This window comes from Sinohyriopsis cumingii, chromosome 6 (genome assembly GCF_028554795.1).
Source record: "Sinohyriopsis cumingii isolate HCF-2022 chromosome 6, ASM2855479v2, whole genome shotgun sequence".
NCBI classification, from domain to species: domain Eukaryota; kingdom Metazoa; phylum Mollusca; class Bivalvia; order Unionida; family Unionidae; genus Sinohyriopsis; species Sinohyriopsis cumingii.
The window spans coordinates 136,632,469-136,650,578 of NC_142966.1; the positions used below are offsets into that span (position 1 = coordinate 136,632,469).

Below are 18,110 nucleotides of genomic sequence, written 5' to 3' on the forward strand. Positions count from 1 at the left end.
ATGGCGAATAAAACGTGAGCAAATACGTAAATAGTCAGAATCGGTTGACGTTAAAACACCTAGATGTTTATTATCGGAACGATAATTTAACAGAATCATCATCATCGCAGTCAGTAAATGATCCAGTCAAGAGACATAGCTCTGTCTATCTGAATGGTCCAGATGATTCTGGTAAAACAACACGTGAGATAGAATTATTTAAAAACTCTGACATGGTTGTGTTGACATCAACTCACTGGCTTGCCAGAGAGATGAGACAATGTGGTGTCAGTGTATGCACGTATCATAGTTTGTTTTAGCTGGCGAGGTGATGGATGGACCCCCAAAAGAATGGTTGACAAATCTATTCCGAGAATAATTATCTGGGATGAGATTGTACTGTATCCAAAGATATTTTAGACATGTTTCTTGATTGGTTATCAACAAAATCTACCGCAATCATCATGTGTGGCGATCATGGACGGCCTCCACCATTTATAGTTGAATCACCACACGAACGGTTGATCAACCATTTTGGCCACTATGAAGACGTTTTGTACGACCACCGATCACAAGATGAACAATTACGACAACTGAAATCGTTAATCAGATTTCAGCCTGACAAAATCCAATGTGAAATGCTGCGTTCCGTAATTCCAGAGACTCCAATGTCAGATTTAAGGAACATATGGCGCCCTAATGATATAATAGTTCTATCCAGGAAAAATGTGGTGATCACGTACAGCGTAAATTATTTGAGCTTCACAAATATCCAACACAAGTGTCTTTAGTTGTCTCTCACAAGCACTTACAGCCGCTTGAGTTTCATATTGCCGAGACAACTCTGATCGTATTTTCCCAATAGCACTTACCAGTGGAACAAATTTAGCTATATCATGTTGTTCGTGTAAATCCGTCAATGCCAATTCCTTTCGCGTTGGAGTAATTTGATAAATCTGTTCTCTTCCGCTAGTGTATATCTGTCCTCTTCACATCGCTACTGTATCATCTCAAAATCATCGTTGTTTTTTTAACATCGAATTAAATCGCGAGAACATCTTGCTGCATAATCTCGTTGATGTTTTCATGGTTCATTATACAACAAATGTATTTTTTAATGAAAGACTTTATCAAGACCAATTCAATAACGTTGTTGGATCCCATTTCCATTAAGCGATACAGTTACAGATGGATCAACAACTTCAGCGTGCCATATATCGTCGTCGTCCGTGGCTTTTCGCACAAGTACAACTGTGTGTTTGGCCCCGAAGATAACTTTTCTAACATTTCTACAGAAACCAAAAATATGTGACAGCGGTATTGCACAGCAAACTCTTCCTTGAATATCGGTTTGATCTTTACGTGCTGCGAATCCCAGATTAAAATTCGCATGTACAAAATGTAAAATTTAAATATCGTTGAGAAGTATAAGACCATTAGCGTGATGAACGGTATCTTTTGCGAACATTATCGACGGACCAGCGGACCTTGAATAATCATCTGAATATCTTGCGAGACCCAATATCGTCGTGGCAATATCGATATCATCGTGATACATCTCGATTTCTCGGCCGTCGATAACATATCGCGTACTGTTAAATATTGCCGCAATTTCGTTATTAACAAATCCATCTTGATGAACACCATATGGCATCGATTTTTACAAGTTTATCCTGAACTTCAATGAATGCTTTGGCAGGCAGAAAATACGATGATGTATCTTGAATTTGTACTTCGATGCCTCCACGAAATGTTGTTTTAAGTGCTTCATAAGAATAATGCTGATAATCACGTACAGACTCCTGTTTGAGTATTGGTGCAATCATGTCAAAGGCTGGATCAGATACACGTTTGAACAATTTTATTATTATTCGTTGTTGTCTTAAACAACATTCTAACTCTGATCAATATCGCCAACGATGACAGGCCAGACCACTACCCGTTATCAGGTTTGCGGTTATTTTTATATCACAGCTGCGCCTTGTTTTTCGGTGATAGCACTCCAGCTAATTCTTTCAACCGCTTATTTGCAGCTTGATTTATTATCTTGCTGCCACTTGGCGGCATCATTTCGGTGCTGGGAAGTTTTACTGGCTGTGGTTTTCGTCGTACTAATCGTGTGAGTCTGTCTTTGACCACAGAAAATGCGTTACCAGCAATATTACCAACAGTGCCTATAGCCTTATCACGAACAACTTCGATGGCTTTTTTTTTGCAATTGGAATAGCTTTTGGGGCTATCCTTCTGAATAAACCTTGAACAACATCCCCGAATCCATATCCGTAGATCATTTAGTAAACCCGTACTCGTGAATTTATTACATTGACGCTTTCAGGCCTGCATTGGGCATTATGTATGATCATGTTATTCTTTATCGCCGATCTAATTAATCACTCACTGTAGTAATCGTCGGTAATTTCATCGGTCAGCGACCGATACACGTCACTGTCCATGCCACCACCGGTAAATAAACGCTGACAAATAGCAGCTGCTTCACTGATGATTTCATTAGGAACTGGTGCCGGCTCGCCTTACACCAATCAGAATTTCTAGTCCATCAACATCAGCGAGGACATTATTGGGACAAAGTTTATCCTGAATCACAGGCAATTCAGCGATCATATTACCACCACGTTTCATACGACGTCGATCACGAGTGGCAAGGCCACTTCCGGTTGCTCATTCAGGCTTCTCTTCTTCCTCTATACGAGGTGGTCCGAATTATAATCTTTTGGGTGATAATATATCTCCAGGTAATGGATTTTTAGCAGCTCCCTACACTCGTTTCTGAAATTCTTCAAATAAAGGCCTATATTTCCATGTGATTCGATTTATATCATATTATTCTCGAAATACAAAAGAAACCCACTTTGATCCTGGAACATCTGCGGTGTCTTGATCTAATTGTTCACGACGAATTTTATATCCTATTGCTGCAACCGCTATATGGCTTTTTTGAAGCATCATTAAACCTTCTTCGGTAAGGTCAGAATGTGCTTTTTTAAAACAGATTCTGGTTCTGGGTCTGTTTCAACAAGATTCATTATATCACCAGTCCCAGCACAAGCTTTGTCGATTTTATCAATCACTTCCTCTATTTCTTTCTTTAATTGTAGTTGAGCAGCATCTGTTCCAGCTGGAAGCTCTCGGAGATTTTTTTGTTGTTGGTTTGTTTAGTTCTTTTTGCTATTTTTTCAAAAGGTCGTGCAGTATTATTCAGAAAAGAAACTCGCTCATATCTTCCCATACAAATGTACTAACATATGTATACTGAAATGACTAAACAAAAAGCAGGACATTATTTAATGAGATTCATACATTTAATATTAAAATCATTATCCATTTTACATTATGTTCGTCACATAGTTTTTATTTTAATGGAAATAGCTTGGAGAGAAAGAAGAAGAAAGAATTTCATTCATAATGGCTCAGTCGCTGAACCTTTCACTGGTTGCGCGTAAAAAATAGACTCAGAGGCTAGTAGATTTAATAATGCGCAGTTATATTACCAGTAACATTTGAATGTAGATCAAATTTTCACAAATTTAATCCACAAAGCTACTGTATTTCCAAATCAATAAAACATTCAACACAGATAGCATGGAGATTCCCGTGTGATGTCGCATAGCTGACTCGGTTTAGGTTTGTCAAGCCATATTTCGATGAGACTGCTTACAATGAGTCTACCTAATGTGTGTGAGTACCACTAATAATCGTTTCAGATGTGGAATATTCGTATGAGGGGATGATTACTGGATGAAGAAATTCTAGATTACTGCTATGTATTTGTGAATGGGTATTTGCAGTATTTGATTTGAAGCAGTACAGTAGACAAATTTTATTTAGATTCGGAACTGGATCAGATAATTGAATACGTTTAATTTAGCTCCTTGGAGATATCATACCGCGTAAAAAATGCTTTGGTTGGATAGCATTCCGTCACTTGGGAGACCGGCATACAACCACATTTTTTTCTAAACAATGGTGAGATTATTTATACCCCCTCTATCAATTGACCGATGCGCTTAAATGTTTGTTAACGAGCCCCTGGGGCAAATTGATGCTATTTTGACAAGAAGTAATCTTATTTCTCAATGCCTCCCCCCCCCCCCGGGCAATCGGTACAAAATATGGCTGGAATGGAATAGAAATTGGATTATAGTGGCCTTCGCTCATATAGAGCATGTGCCACTGGTTAATGTCACCACAGGTGACTTTTTAATTACCCCTGAGGGAAGGAATAGTGCCACATCCCCCAGGCTTTAATGTACTCATAGAGTACTTTTTAATTTAAGCCATTAGGTTGTAGGACTATTGAGTTCTTAACAACCTAAGTGTACGGCTTGTATCGTGAGTGTTAATAGTAACACACACTCATTTTCAAAATATGGCTACCAAAATGTTGATACTTATACTAAAGATAAAGGAGTTCCAGATGTCGTGGCAAGGAACATTGCCACGGTCTCAGCCAATCAATAAAGAGCACACTGCGCAATACTTTCATGGGCTTACTTGGACCAGTCAGATCCACATAAAGTGATATGTTAAAATGTTTAAATGTCAAAAGTATTAAACTACACACACGTATGTAAAGTGTACCAACGATGTGATAAATAAAGGATCTTAAATGAGTAGCGATTTAATACTGAATTTAAGAAACGAGATAAATTATCTACTTCTATAGCAAGCCTTGGCGAACAAAAACATAAAATTATTCAACAAGCTTCAGAAATTCAATATTAAATCATTGCCAATTTAAGATACTATTTCTCAAATAGTTTTCATTTAGAGAGGAAAGAAACAGAAGGAAGTATTAGTTTCATGTGTCATTTCATTCAGGCTTAAACGATGCAGCTTTCAATACTTGCGAATGAAACAATTAGTCCCGGATGCGAGTCTCAGCGATATTGAACATTTTGATAGCACATAACGTTTAAAAGTGTAATTAAAATAGGAGCTGTCGTTCTAATCAGTATAATATTTTTCAAAATTGGATCGTCGCTGGAAAATCCTATATGTTGTTACATACCTCTCATGGCTACGTAAGCCATAATAGGTAAATATAGCACCATTTGCATGAATTCATATGTGGCTTTTATATAACGTTTCCACCGAAACTTTCCCTACATGAACATTCACTAGAAATGCAATATTCGAGTTCGCAGAAGAAAAAGCGTTTCAGTCTCTGAAGCGATTGTTACTGGATGCAGAAACTGCGCTAGATTTAGTAGTGCTGAAGAGAACTGAAGAGGTTTTCCAGTGCCTAATCGGCATTATCTTGGCTGTGGTTAATAACTCATTGGATATTTCTTTGAATGGATATCGTTGTTACTTGAAATGGAAGTGGTTGGATAACGTTATGTTAGTTGGGATTTCCGCGTTTGTCGACATTCTTTCCACAAGTGAGATGAGTTTATTATTTGATAGGCTGTAATTTAAACTAACATGTTTGACCCCACCCCTCCAACCTCTACCCATTCACTGATTTTCCCAATTTCATTTGTAGCGAGCTCTTGTGGGGTGAATTGGCTATATTCTGACAGACATAACCTTTCTTACCCAATTCCACTTCGGTAATCGATTGTTAATGTGAGCGCCAAGTTGTTGATTGTACTACTAAAAATGGCAAAGGTTCTCAAGGAAAATTCCCACGGTCGTAATCAATCAGTAATTTTAATACCGAGCTAGAATCTTATGGGCTTTTTGGACCACTTAGAGTCGCATAAAGTAATCTGTTAACATGGTGACATATGAGACATATCTAACTGCATGCAATGAATTTAAAGTGTACTAACCATGTGTTACATATAAATTATCACAGTGTATATTTACCTAAGTAGCACAATGTGTTATAATTATGCGTTGTTAGTATCATGTCCTTGACAACAGTATTAAAGCTAGGTTCATTTGACGTATTATCCCCAAAATTCGACTTTTCCTTTTATAACACGTCCAGTAGTTTTCTCGCGTAGCTCAACCCTAATTTCGGTTCCACCAAAAATAAGTTTGATTAGAAGCTCCATATTAGCCGCACTTGCAAAGTCCGATAACTCTGCTATTACGTTTCCTACGTGCCTGCATTTTTCCTCATCGACAAAGGTTGGGTTGGTTATGGTAGATGCGTAAACAGGAAGGATAACTTGTGTTACGTGCGCCATAGGAGGGTAATATGACAAGGCAGCGGTATCTTTATCGAGTTCTACGATATCACCACGCTTGATATGTATGTTGAAAAGGTCATCCACGTAGGCAATTCCACCTATAATTATCCTTTTAGATTCAGGATGAATATCTCTATTAAATGGCATCATTCTTGCAATTCCGTAGGTGTAGCGGCAGACCCTTCTTGATATTATCTTTGGCTTGTGACCAAAGTTCACGGCCCCTTTGACAACGGCCGCAGCTGGGTTTCCGGGAATAATGACTTGTAATCGTTCTCCAAAGCGTTCCTTCAGAATTTTTTGCACATATTTCGATTCAGAAAATCCCCCAACCATGACGAGCAGCGAGATGCCAGCGGAACATGGATCGTTCAGTAAAGTGTCGACATAGAGTTTCATCTGTGAGACGGATTTTTCGAAAAAATCTTTCATCAGTTGTGACTTTAACACAAGTTTGCCGTTTTTTATTTCTACCAAACGTCCAATAGGATTTTCAGAAAGAGATTCATTAAAAGCTCTCCCGTTCATATTTTCGTATTTCTGACACAAAGTCGGTGATATGGGAAAGCTCTCTTCAGGGCGAGAGTCGTCAAAAGTGCGTTTCTTTCTGTCAAAGTTTTCAAACAAATCCAAGTAGTCTTCAGTATTCTGGTCTTTGAATTCCTTCAACAGTTGGCTTCCGAATAATTTGAGGAGAAACTGCCAGAAAGCGCTGTCTACATTAATACCCCCAAAATCGCCACCTGTGGGTTCGTGCAGCTCTCTGAGGAGTCCATTGGATGTCAGCTCATGGCACGCTATATCAGCTGTTCCACCTACCAAAAAGCACAAGAATTCCAGCATCAGTTCCGTAATAAAGGTCAATTATTTAGTTTCGCTTCTTTTATACTTATGTTTACCTTTTCATCGTCTAGAATGATATATTCGTATGAAATTCTATCGCGTGATTGGTGAATTGTTGGGAATAAAATGTTACTTTCACGATTATTTAGATATTATCATCTCCTTCTGATATTCGTGCTGAAGTTCAGACGAACAAGAAACTCGCTAAGCTAGAATTCACATTACAATAATAATATAACAACTTCGTTTCCGTCAGAAGGTTACCTTGAAGTACGTGGGTTGACGTTTCTAAAATCATCGACTCTATAGAGCACATGAAATTGATAATAAAGGTGACGATGAAAAAACACTGATATTTAAAAAGGGTCATTGTACAAGATTTAATATGTGCTGTTCAACGGCAGCATACAGAGTTTGTCAAATGTATATGTATATAGCTTTTGTATCAAAATCCTTTTCCCTTTGGTTTCAAACCTTCTCTGAAACTAATTACCCGTTATCTCTTTGTAAGAGAAAAAAGACTAGGGTACAACTTTCAAATAGCATACCTCCCAGATCCAGTAGAATGTACTTTACGCTCTCTGTTGACGATTCCATGAAATATTGATTGGCTCCTAAAATGCAATAAATGGCAGCTGCTTCCGGTTCAAGAGCCAGTGTTAAAAGGTCACTTGGTATTCCAGCCTGGAACATGCATAGTTTGTGCTCTGAATTTTGTGAAGCCAAATATTTAAATTAAATAATGACTATTTCAATAGATAAATAGTGTATCCAATGAAGCAACATTAATAATATACGAACGCACGTAAGAATGGACTCTCTCTCTCTCTCTCTCTCTCTCTCTCTCTCTCTCTCTCTCTCTCTCTCTCTCTCTCTCTATATATATATATATATATATATATATATATATATATATATATATATATATATATGTGTGTGTGTGTGTGTGTGTGTGTGTGTGTGTGTACATTGTTACGTATACTTGATTATATTGTTTGTTGGCTCTTCTCAATGATTATATGTATTGTATATCTGTCTTTAGTACTTGAACTTTTCTAAAAATCAAATTAATAGTACACCTGACCAGTGACATTATCTAAACCATATAATACATAGCTAATGTTTATCTATGAGTATAAATTAAATATTTTTTCATATTATTATCAATGAAAGTAAACAAGTTTACTTCTATCTGGATGTAAGATATTAATTGTTCATTTGGAAATTCCCAAAGATTTTGACAACTTTGGTTGTTGAAGGATGAAAATTGACCTACATCCTGGTTCACTTATTATATCTAAGCTTTTAATATAATGGTGTTTGCTTGACAAATTACTCTTTTTTGCCTTAACATCTGGAAAAGAATCAGTATTTACTGTTGTGTTCATCGTTTAACTTGGGGGTATTATTTATTCAAATTATTATTCACTGGAATTACTAAGCCAAAACACTACTGGGGTAAAACATTAACTCGAAATTATATTGAATTCTGAAAAGGATGTAATGGATTATATCAGACATCGCCACATTGAAGGTCACTGGGACATTAGCGCATTCCAGACTACATGCACATCAGCACCTTCAATATGTGATCTTATTTGGAGCACCACTAACATTCAATTGAAACTTCATATATTTGGACTTGTGATAGAACTTTTAATATTATGTGGGATTTTATTCCCAATACTGTATGTTCTTCTAAAATGTTCACCTTGTATTACAGGGAAATACAGTTAGTTGTTGAATTTACAAAAGTTTTTGATTTTTGCTTTTTTGTTATTTAGATTAGCAACGTTGAAAGCAGTTATGCACCTTTTGTAATAGACACCACTTTCAAAACATTATTTCGATTCTAACTCTCATCTGATTCGCTTGAAGTCGAATTTGTACATATGACTAAATAACCATGTACACAACTTACCCGGCATTTTAAATTATTTATGTAAGTATATTTTCGAAAGGAATGAATGCTAGTCCATTAAAGTCAGACAAACGTAAAGGTTTGACTCTGATTTCAAAACAACTTATATACAATGAATGGTATTAGAATATCACAAACAAGTAAAGTAGAAATGATAAAGACCCGTACTCATAGTTGCAAAAACTAAAAGGCGGTGGACGCTGTAATATGATAAACAAAAGACCAGGTAAGCGTGTAAAGAACAATTTAGAACTGCTCATTAATACTGGAATAATAAAACCTGTATAGGCATTCTTTCGTCAATATTTCCATTTCAGTCAGAATCCTTCAAATCTTTTTTATACCTCTGTTGATGAAATTATTAATTTTAACAATGGATTCCACGTTATATTGATGAAATACAACTTCTCGTGATGAAATTATTAAAGGAATGTACAATTTAAAGACAGGAAAAAGTGGTGGGCCAGATATGCTTTTTTTAAAATGAATTTCTAAGCCATGGTGCTGAAAAACTGGCTTTTAAAACAAAAGCTATTTAATTCCATTTTTAATAAAGATAATTTACCTGAAGAAAGAAAAAGAAAAAGAAAAAAAAAAAAAAAAACAGTCACATGAATATTATGTTCCCTAACAGGCGAAATGACATATGTATGATGAAACAATTTTTTTTGAGGCATTGCCTGGTGAGTTATACTAGAAAACGGTTCACAAGTATAAAGGATGCAAGATTAATGAATGTTGTGCAGGACTATGCTGTTTTTACCGAGGGACATTTGGGTTTGACGATGAAAATGGGGACTGGAGGTAATATATTCATTCATATTAATTATGTGTGCTGTAGCTCCTTATATGATCAAAAGTTGTAAGAAATTATATTTGGGATTCATTGAATTCACAATAGAGTTTCGATTATTTTGTTATAGACTATCTAAGGTGTTAACGCATTAAATGAGTTATTGTGGCACAAAGTCGCAAAAGCTCTTAGTGAGGAATTGTCCTGTTTTAGGCGTACATCAAAGAGAATGCATGACTCCATTTTTATTTGCAATGTATGTAAATGAAGTAGAAGACGAATTCTGCCTAATGACGTGGATAATATAGAAAAAGGTGAATCAACATTGTTTTCATTAATGTATGCTGAAGATATTGTAATGGCTTTCTTCTGAATCAGCAATTGGTTTGCAAAAAGAATTTTCCTTTAAATTGTCGTGTAATAGACAACAATGGTCGATAAAGAACTAAACAACACAAGGCAATTCTATGAAAGGTTGAAGAGAACCTCAAACATTGTAATTTTTGTTATAAGAAGGAGATAGAGATTGTAGAAACATTGTCTCTTTCGATTACGTATTCCCTTTACATCTGGTGCGTTTTATCCGAAGCTTAAAAACAGTAAATGGCCATGCTCAGAAAGGAGTTTAAAAGTTAAGTAAACACATTTATAAATTCGCTGATATTTTTGTAAGCAACATAAAATAATACGTTAACATGTTGACATATCAAATTGGATTTGCAAAAGCTAACTGTCCTTAAAGGGTATCATTAAGAATTGTTTTGGTGTCAGATAATTACACTGTTATTTATATTTAATTTATTTTGTGTGCGTGACCTTTGTCCAAGATTGAAGATAGTGATTTCGTTTTATTTTGTTTGTAAGTTATAAAAAGTTTGTTTACTAGTATATGAGTACAAAGTAGAGTTATTTTTAAGACATTTAGACGGTTGTGGATGAGAACCTTTGACCCAAATCTTGGTCATTTTTGTGTGTCCTAGATTTTTATATAATGTTCTGATAAACAAAATGATTTAATACCTCCTTTAAGTTCAATCTCTGGGATTATTTACATTTGTTTTTAGATATAATTCGAATAGCAGCATATGTTAAAATTGTTCATTGTAATCGCAAAATTTTCATTTAAATTTTGGCCAAATTCATTACTTTGATATTATTGTGAATTCATTCGAAGACATTATGGATCATATTATTGTGATACATCAAGACTGTTTGCCCATCAGTCTATTCAAGAACGTTGGGATATCAGCGTATTCAATATTGGAATTCATTCCGAATATTATAAGTATGGACTTGTAATAAAACCTTTAGGATTATTTAGGATGTAATTCACAATATTAAAAGTTCCTTTTTAAATTGTCACTTTCAACTAAGAGAAAGAAATGTATTTGTTGATTTTAATGCTCTTGTTAGTGTCGCTTATTTATGTTACCTACTTTAAGACAATTTTATATAAAATACAGTTAGCAGAATATTATGTATTAATGTAAGATATTACATGATAATTAATGTTGGTTAGACATTACTTATCAGTGTTGTTAAATTTTACTATTCTTTTGCCATGAAAGCAAAATTTCTCCACCATGGTTGGACTTCAATTATCTGGACAGGGTTTTTATAGAGGTTGTTTCGCCTATGCTTTGGTGATAACATTTATTTTCTAGCTATTATAGTCAAAGATAACTGTATTCACATAATCGAATACTAGCTTGGTAAATGCATCCGAAACTGTTTTCTACATAAGTTATACTAACTTTTACTATCACGCATATTGAAGAATTATTTCGAAATGTAGAATACAAATTAACTAAATTATCAGCATTACATATATTGGGGTATATATTGCTAATTGGAATAGGCTAAAGTAGACCGTCATAGAGAATAGAAGGTGCAGATTGTAGTCAAATCTCGCAAATGAATATCATTTTCTCCATGAGCGACCATCATTTCTGGAACTGAGAAAGAACCATATAGTTGAATGGTATTGGACAAAACCTAACATGTTCAAATTGTCACTTTATTATCTAGCTTGAATGCACGTCTTGTTAGAAAGTAAGGAATCTTTATTTGCAAATCATTTCAATTGAGAAATACTGCGTTACTTCAGTTATTTGCCATTACTCATACATCATATCAATTAATGGATGTCGTAAATTTATAATTGTAATTATTTAATGCAACTCTATAATGACAATTGTAATAATATAATGCAGTTCTATATTGACAATTGTAATAATATAATACAGTTCTATATTGACAATTGTAATAATATAATGCAGTTCTATATTAACAATTGTAATAATTCAATAAAATTCTATATTGACAATTATAAAAATTTAATACAGTTTTATAATGATAATTGTAATATTATAATGCATTTCTATATTGACAATTGTAATAATTCAATGAAATTATATATTGACAATTTTAATAATTTAATGCAGTTTTATATTAATAATTGTAATAATTCAATGCAATTCTATATTGACAATTGTAATAATTTAATGTAATACTCTACTGGCACTTGAAATAATTTAATGCAATTCTAGTTAGCAAGATACTAGAATATTAATTCATCACTCTTTTCTAAAAGTAACTGAGGATGTTGTGGTTGGGATTGAATGCCCGATAGCATGATGTTGATAAACAATTTATCTTACTTGATATTAGCGAATTATGTGTAAATCACACGGAACAAAATTTCAACTCCAAAATAATAGCCTCAATGGAGACGATCTGACAGAGTTGGTAAAATATGACTCTGAACTGTTACTATGTGGTTACCTCATTTAATTTGTGAGATGAATTTTGGATGGAACGTACAAATAAGCAAGAAATACCATTTCGGCGGCATCCCGCATGAACTGTTTGGAACCATCATTCCAGATGGCGGGGACGGTTAGAACCCAATGAATATCAGAGCTGTTGATCTTGACATTTCCTTTCCGCTGATTCAGAAAGTCCAGAAGATGGTTCTTGAGGTATTTAAGAGCACCGCTGAAAACTTGAATGGCTTTCATCGGCTTTCCCTCTATGTCCTCTATTTCCAAGTCTTTGTTTAGTTCCTAATTAAAAATAAATATAATCATGATCTTCGGCGTCAAGATGATCGTGATCTTTTAAGTAGTCGTCGTTATTATCATCAAAAGACACAACAGTGAGAAGACTAGCAACACAAACAAATGCAGTAAGTAAAATGAAAAGACAACAAGTTTTAGAAAGAAAGAGTACAAAGAAAACGACTTACATTTATTCAGGGCTTAAATTCTAATGACAACCGTAGACGTAAGTATACAGTTGTCATTGCTATAACTTGCATACCATGGTTGTAATTTTTTGCGTTAAATGTTATTTTGTTAAAAATATCATCTGGGCCAAATGTTAGGTTTATAGTTTTCTTTAAATCGTAGACACAATATTATGATATAAAATCCGAAATAACTTAAGAGAACTACGAGACAATGTTGGACAAACAACACACACGCACACGCACACACACACACACACACCGTATATGAGAGAGAAAGAGATAGTTTAATAAACCTTTTTAAGCACTTCGGTTGTATTGTAAAGCTGCATCTTGAATTTTTCAAAATAGAAGTAACCATTTGTATTCTTCTTTTGTAATAAAAGCCGAAATTGTGATTCAGCATCACTACCGAAAGCAACAGGCTCCCCATTCGAGTCCAGTAGCACAATCGACGGGGTCTTCACCTGTGCGCCATCCCAGTTGAAAGTGAAAACTTCCGTTTGGCTGCTTGCAAAGGAAAAGGCATATCCACTGAAAGTTGTTCCAAAGTCTATTGCAGCTGTCAAAAGGGTTTTTCTCTTCCTGTCCTCCTTGAAACGGAAAAAAGACTTGATACAAATCCAGAAAGGAAATTACGACAGAAGCAAGTTTAGAAAAGGAAATAGGAATTTACGTGTACTGCCACACTTATGCTGTTCTATTCAGTTTAAGCCAGTTACTCAGTTTTCATCCACTTTAGACCGATTTGAGAACATTTGTGAAGTAATACATAATTATTTGCCTCTATTTTAGTTTTCGAAACTTGATCGTTAATGTTTGTTTAGCCGGTATAAAGCTAAGTGGTCATGGAGGTATTATGAGAGGAAACCTGCCCCATGATCGTTAGGTTTTGTTTCGGAAAACCTGTATGCAGATTCTGGCTAAGTGGTAATGGAGATGTTGTGAGAGAAAACATGCCCTTTTGCTCGTTTACTTTTGTTTAGGAAAGCCGGTTTGCGGGTTCTGGCTCAATGGTCCTCAAAATGCGAATGATTAAAATCTAGCTCAGTGGTCTGTATCCTTTTGTTAAGATAAAATTTCATGCAGATCCTGCTCAGAGGTCATCAATGTTTTAATCAGAAAATACTGGCTCAGTGGTCAACGCAATTATTTAAAACAAAACTCAGTGTTCGTCAAAGATTTGTGTGTGATGTAAACTGAGCTCACTAACCCGAAATAGTTGTTTCAGCAACATATAACATCTGGTTCTACGGTCGAGTAAACATGTCTTATAACATTGCCGCCCACACATCAGACTTAAGTTAAAAAGCCGATGTTTATTAGCGAAATTGATATAAATACATACAGAAATCCAGATTTTACAACAAAAAAGTACGCCTTACCCTTGTCTCGCAATCTTGTACAAGCTGTTACAGGAATTTCACAGCTAATGAGATCATGGTATATTATACAGAAATGTCATTGTATATGCAATTAATTAAATATTTATTTAACATTGCAGATTAAAATATTACTGGCTAGTTAATACATTAGTTAATCTAAGATATACCTTTATCATAATTAACAAAATGACATTAACATCTATAAAATTATAATACGATGTTAAAAGCCAGCTAATGAGACTACCAGTGAGATCACGCAATACGGCGGCTGCTTTTTTGTTTTGACTAGGTTAGCCAAATATTCAGCTAAGGACATAACAGTTTTCCCAAGTTCACAACTGTTAAACGATTTGTCATTTGTCGATTTTACCAGCACTTATCTTCCGCAATTCATTTTTCTTTTTAAACATTTCTCATCGTGAAGACATCATCTTAATTGTCGTGTAGATTTAACTCCTCCTCTTACATGTTCTCTGACTATTCGATATCTTTAAGTCTTCTAATTATATACTACAAGAACTCCTGACTATTCGATGTCTTTAAGTGTTCTAATCATATAACCACACGATCTCCTGACTATTCAATGTATTTAAGTCTTCTAATTATATGCCACACGATCTCCTTACTATTCAATGTCTTTACGTGTTCTAATCATATACCACACGATCTTCTGAATATTAGATGTCTTTAAGCCTTCTAATTATATAGCACACGATCTCCCGATTATTCGATGTCTTTACGTTTTCTAACTATATACCACACGATCTTCTGACTATTTAATGTCTTTAGTCTTCTAGTTATATACCACACGATCTCCTGACTATTCGATGTCTTTAAGTCTTCTAATCATATAGCACACGATCTCCTGATTATTCGATGTCTTTACGTTTTCTAATTATATACCACACGATCTCCTGACTATTCGATGTCTCTGTCTTCTAATTATATACTACACGAAAGGCTGATTATACAAAGCTTTTCCGTGATATTGGAAAGATAGTCTTAAACGAAAATAACCTTGTATTTCGACATCCTGATTGTCTCACCTATTTCATATTTGGGCGTTCCATGGCAATATGTTATAGGATACCCCAAAAAGGTTATCGATGCTTTGGATCAATTTTGTTCTTTGCTTGCTTCATTTGATGATAGGTTTATCAATCAATGAATTTACCCGTTTTATGGTTTCATTGTCAGTAAAATCCTCAGAGGTTTGTGTTAAGAGTCTTATTAATCTTACCCATTTATATCCATCTAACAAACAAACCGACATGTTAAATGCTACAAACTATTACTTCTAGTTGCATGATCCTCTCGAAAATGGATTGTTTCAATCTAATATTCTTCCACAAAATTCAATTGATGGAGAAAACCGAAAATAATTTGGATGAAGATGAAACTTGCCTATTCATTTTGAAACTCAGAAAAAAGTTGTACGTTAACTCAGCTGACGTTTGAGTTTGTTAGCAGAACACTACAGACGAGCGCTATCCCACCCTATCCAGCCCTAACCACCGACGCTATCGTTCTTTTTCCTCTAAATAAAACAAATGAATAATGCAAATTCTGTTGATAATGATATTGCTGTACGTGACAATGTCAAGAACTTTTAAAGCAATGGAACTACTCTCACGGTTTCCCTTTTTATATATTGATTTAACAAAGTCAAATATGCCTGGTTAATTCCCTCAGTACTTTTATGATATGACGGACTCACTGGGGAATTTAGCGTATACGCTTATTCTGCTAAAGTGTTGATTATGGCATTCGTAATCTATCACACTGTATTGAAGTTACACAATCTCATCTCGATCTACGTTTAACGTCTTGCACACAATCGTGTAGAAAATTCGGCAAAACATAACTTCAAAAAGCTATGCTACGATAGGTTTTCTTTCGAGTCTTATGACCAGTCCGTTTGCTACGGACATCACTTGTTTAATAAAGGCCTAACATTTGGCATCATCAATAAACATACAACTTGCAACGTGTACACACCGGAAGGAAAGTATGTTCAAACTTTCCGCAGATGTTTGCGTTCAACTCACAACAAGAAGAAATAAAATGGAAGTAATTATTTTTTTCATTAAGAAATTAACCAGCAGGACGACGAATCGACCAGTAAAAATAGCCAGTCAGCTAGAAAACTGAATACCCACTCAAGAGCCTGCAGGCAGATCTTCGTGACTTGAATCAGTTTCACTTTCAGTTTCTTAATAACGTACCTCCTCGTATGTTACAGGCACTGGAACTTCCTGCTTGTTCCTTTGATCGTTTACTTGAGCTAGAAAGATAAAGTCATTTTTACGATTCGGGAAAACAGCACCGGCATCCGTACAGGTGGCACCAGTTTTAATATCGAATGAAGATGACGAGAATGATACACATTAGGGTACTGATGAACAGATAATATCTCATGTATTTTAATAAGAAATATATCATCAAGTTCATGAAATTTGTATACATTATGACGTTTACTCCATGCCATTAAGAATCATGTGCTGGAATACTAGAGAAAATTAAAATGTTATTTTTTAAATCTCGTATCCCAATCCGAGTACATTTCTGAACCACTCATATTTCTAAAACAAAATATAGATCACATTCCTGGAGCAAGCGCCATGTATTTATAAAACAAAAACGTACTCTAATCTATGGACGACATAACTAACAACAACAAATAACTGCCTTGAGTAGAAATATCTATTCTTGCAGAATTTCGTTTTATTGCAGAAATCAGCACAACAGTTTCACTTTCGAGAATAGAAATTGGTAGATTTATCCAACGTGCGAAAGGGAAAGCAAAGATGCGTTGACGATTTGCGTTTTTTCTTTCGTTGAATTCGAGAGATAGGGGATGGGAGCTTGTTTTTTCTCATTGTGAGTGGCGATGTGGTAACTGACCCAGGAAATGCAATGGGTCACGCGGGCAACATTGTTAGACAGTCAAAATTATATCTTCTTACTGGTTTTAGAGTATACGAGCATTATTTTCTCTCTCTTTCTCTCTTTCTCTCTATCTCATTGCAATCAAGTCTGTATTATATGCGTCAGTGTTACAAACTGAGAATTAAAATGAAATATATTTGTTATAATATCTAAGGTACGCTAACCTTAAAAAATGTATATGTATTCTGTAGAATATTATCTGTTAAGTATTATTGTTTTATAAATCAGTATTGCTAATTTGAACAAAAGATTTAAATTGATAGTGTAGTTGTGCAGATGCATACATTCTTTAGCATAAAAATAAAAGTATATAAATATTTAAATTAGAATGAGCAAGATATGTCAGTTTGTGTGTTTTTCCTCATATGTATGTCCGTTACGAAGCATGATTATTTTTCTCTTAAAGAATATCAAGATAGTTAATTTTTGTTTAATGTTTTCCTAACCCTATTCTATTATATATATATATATATATATATATATATATATATATATATATATATATATATATATATATATATATATATATATATATATATATATATATATATATATATATATATGGATCTATATATATGTATATATATTTATATATCTATATATATGTATATATATGTATATATATATATTTATGTATATATATGTATATATATTGATATGTACATATATATGTATATATACATATATATATGTATATGTATATATATATATATATATATATATATATATATATATATATATATATATATATATATATATATATATATATGTATGTATATATATATGTATTTATATATATATATATATATGCGAAAAATGTTTAGAAACCAGA

At 34.3% G+C, this 18,110-nt stretch overlaps 1 protein-coding gene across 1 annotated transcript in view; it reads right to left on the bottom strand.

The window, feature by feature from the left end:
* Positions 1 to 3,268: 3,268 nt before the first annotated feature.
* Positions 3,269 to 18,110, bottom strand: part of LOC149798073 (heat shock 70 kDa protein 12B-like) — a 20,907-nt gene continuing 6,065 nt past the window's right edge. Inside the window, exons 3-7 of the mRNA XM_089963156.1 lie at positions 16,555 to 16,613; positions 13,241 to 13,537; positions 12,538 to 12,762; positions 7,532 to 7,667; positions 3,269 to 6,955 (exon numbers count right to left, since the gene is read on the bottom strand). Of these exons, the coding sequence (XP_089819282.1) occupies positions 5,895 to 6,955; positions 7,532 to 7,667; positions 12,538 to 12,762; positions 13,241 to 13,537; positions 16,555 to 16,613 (1,778 nt within the window). The 3' untranslated portion in view covers positions 3,269 to 5,894. The remainder of the gene's footprint in view (positions 6,956 to 7,531; positions 7,668 to 12,537; positions 12,763 to 13,240; positions 13,538 to 16,554; positions 16,614 to 18,110) is intronic.